This window comes from Octopus bimaculoides, chromosome 17 (assembly GCF_001194135.2).
Source record: "Octopus bimaculoides isolate UCB-OBI-ISO-001 chromosome 17, ASM119413v2, whole genome shotgun sequence".
Taxonomy (NCBI): Eukaryota; Metazoa; Mollusca; class Cephalopoda; order Octopoda; family Octopodidae; genus Octopus; species Octopus bimaculoides.
This window is the reverse complement of record NC_068997.1, coordinates 29,074,777-29,077,066: the sequence shown is the minus strand read 5'-3', so window position 1 is coordinate 29,077,066 and position 2,290 is coordinate 29,074,777. Positions and strand designations below refer to the sequence as shown.

The 2,290-nt window shown below is 35.8% G+C and overlaps 1 protein-coding gene across 1 annotated transcript in view; it reads left to right on the top strand.

Moving 5' to 3' along the window:
• Positions 1 to 1,630: 1,630 nt before the first annotated feature.
• Positions 1,631 to 2,290, top strand: part of LOC106878395 (methyltransferase-like protein 17, mitochondrial) — a 14,534-nt gene continuing 13,874 nt past the window's right edge. Inside the window, exon 1 of the mRNA XM_014927590.2 lies at positions 1,631 to 1,824. Coding sequence (XP_014783076.1) covers positions 1,761 to 1,824 — 64 coding nt within the window. The 5' untranslated portion in view covers positions 1,631 to 1,760. The remainder of the gene's footprint in view (positions 1,825 to 2,290) is intronic.

The window sequence follows — 2,290 nt, the reverse complement described above, 5'->3', positions numbered from 1 at the left end:
CGTGTTCTATAAGCTCGATTAACAATGTATTGTCAAAACATATCTATTTGTACGAGGTTGAGTCAAAAAGTAATGCCATTTTGTTTAGGACAGGTATAATTACCAACACAGGAACGTGTATCATGCATCAAAATGAAGCTGGTCCTCTGTGGATCACATCCCTACTTCTCAACATAGTCACCGTTTCTCTCAATAGCAATGTTCCACCTTCGAATGAGAGCATGTATCCCTGCCCCATAAAATTCTGTTGACTGTTCTTTGAGCCACTACTTCACTACAGTTTTCACTTCCTTGTCACTGGAATAATGTTTGTCTCTCAAACCCTCTTTCGTGGCGCCATAGAGATGATAGTCTGACGGCGCTAAATCTGGTGAGCGTGGAAGTAATGAAGAAGTGGCTCAAAGAACAGTCAACAGAATTTTATGGGGCAGGGATACATGGTCTCATTCGAAGGTGGAACATTGCTACTAAGAGAAACGGTGACTATGTTGAGAAGTAGGGATGTGATCCACAGAGGACCAGCTTCGTTTTAATGTCTATGATACATGTTCCTGTGTTGGTAATTATACCTGTCCTAAACAAAATGGCATTAGTTTTTGACTCACCCTCACAGTTAACAGTATCCATTGCCAAGTCATTCATACTCTTCACTTCAGAGTAAGAAGAAATATGATTTAGAATGTCTGTGCCCATCTCATGGGGAAAATAGGGGTACATAGTGCATTAAGCAGGTGAGATATTCTCCTTGGATATCTCATCTGCTCAATCACTTAAGTACATTTCCATGTTTTTATGATATTGTTTATTTTAGGTAACTGAAATATCTCATCTGTTCATGCCATGATTACAGATGATAGCAGCAGTTCACTATCTGAACTGGTTGCTCCTGACCATTGACAGTTTGTTGTCTGTCCATCCATACAACATCTCATGTTATTTGCCATTGATTGAATAAGATTCATTTACTGAAATAGCTCACATCCACCGTGTTGTATCCCGTGATTTCAACATACCCTGGCTGGGTGGTTACATGCTATCTAACCCAATATCTGGGACCCTGATAGGTGCTACTACTCTGGGGCAGAGTAGACCTGCGAACAATAGTGCGTGAGAGCTTGTTCCTTGCTCTTTAAAATCCTGGAACTATTGAACCAGGGCCCCGACTACTGGATGTGGTTTAACCCTTTAGCATTCAGATTATTCTGTCAAATATAATACTTAGTCATCCATATTGTTTTAAGGTAATCCTGCATTATTTCGTAGCTTCAAGATTTTGATGATATTATCACCTGTTTTTAGAATGACATTATTGGTTGGTGTGAGATACCAAATCTGGGCAGTTTTAACATAAAACATGTAGATTATTTGGGCCAGATATGATCGGTTTAAACACTAAAGGGTTAAAATTATATCCAAGACTTAAATGTTCTCAAAATTTAGTAACTAGAAATAAAAAAACAACAAAAACCTCAACAATATTTGCCTTAACTTCATGTCTGCGTTTTTAGAGCAACCTAAACTGGAGTCTATGAAGAAGAAAAAAAATTTTAATGTATTTCTGAAGCTCTTGTTGTATTTTAACTATAAATTTTGAATGAAACTTTGAAATAGCCTATTTCTGAAGTTAAATATTTGTTTTTTGTTTTTATTATCTTCAGTTGAAAAACAGCTCCAAATTTATTACTCCTGAAACCAAACTTGATGACAAAACTTCTACAGTGTTAAATTCTAATGGCCAACTGGTGTCACATTCTGGCATCATGAGAAGCAAGTGCATCACCATTTCTAGTCGGCTGGAGAATACTGTGAACATTTTGATTGAAAGTAAATACAATTTGCTTTATTTCTTTCTTCCAAACATTGAATACAGATTTTCTTGGTTTTTGGGAGATTTCTTACTCAGTCTCTCTGTCTACCTCTGTCTCTTTCTCATTCTCTTTCTTTGACTTGTTTTTGGAAGTAGAAACATTACAGTCTTCTTCTTCATCATTGTTATCGTCGTTTTCGTCCTGGTTCTGTCCATGGCCACACTGTAGCAGAAAAAACCAGTACAATTCACAATTTTACGAAACACACGTAGTCAACACTTTACCTTCTATTTTATCAATTTACTAAATTGAATTAAATTTTTAGTCTAGTATTTTATAGATTTTTATGGATTTTATACTTTTCTTTTAGATTTTATAGATTTTTAAATTCGTATTTTGTAGAGTACGCTATTCTTGATGGTGATTGGTCTCCTTCATTGTTTGAATTGTATATCGGTGGTTCTTCTCTAAATTATATTTAT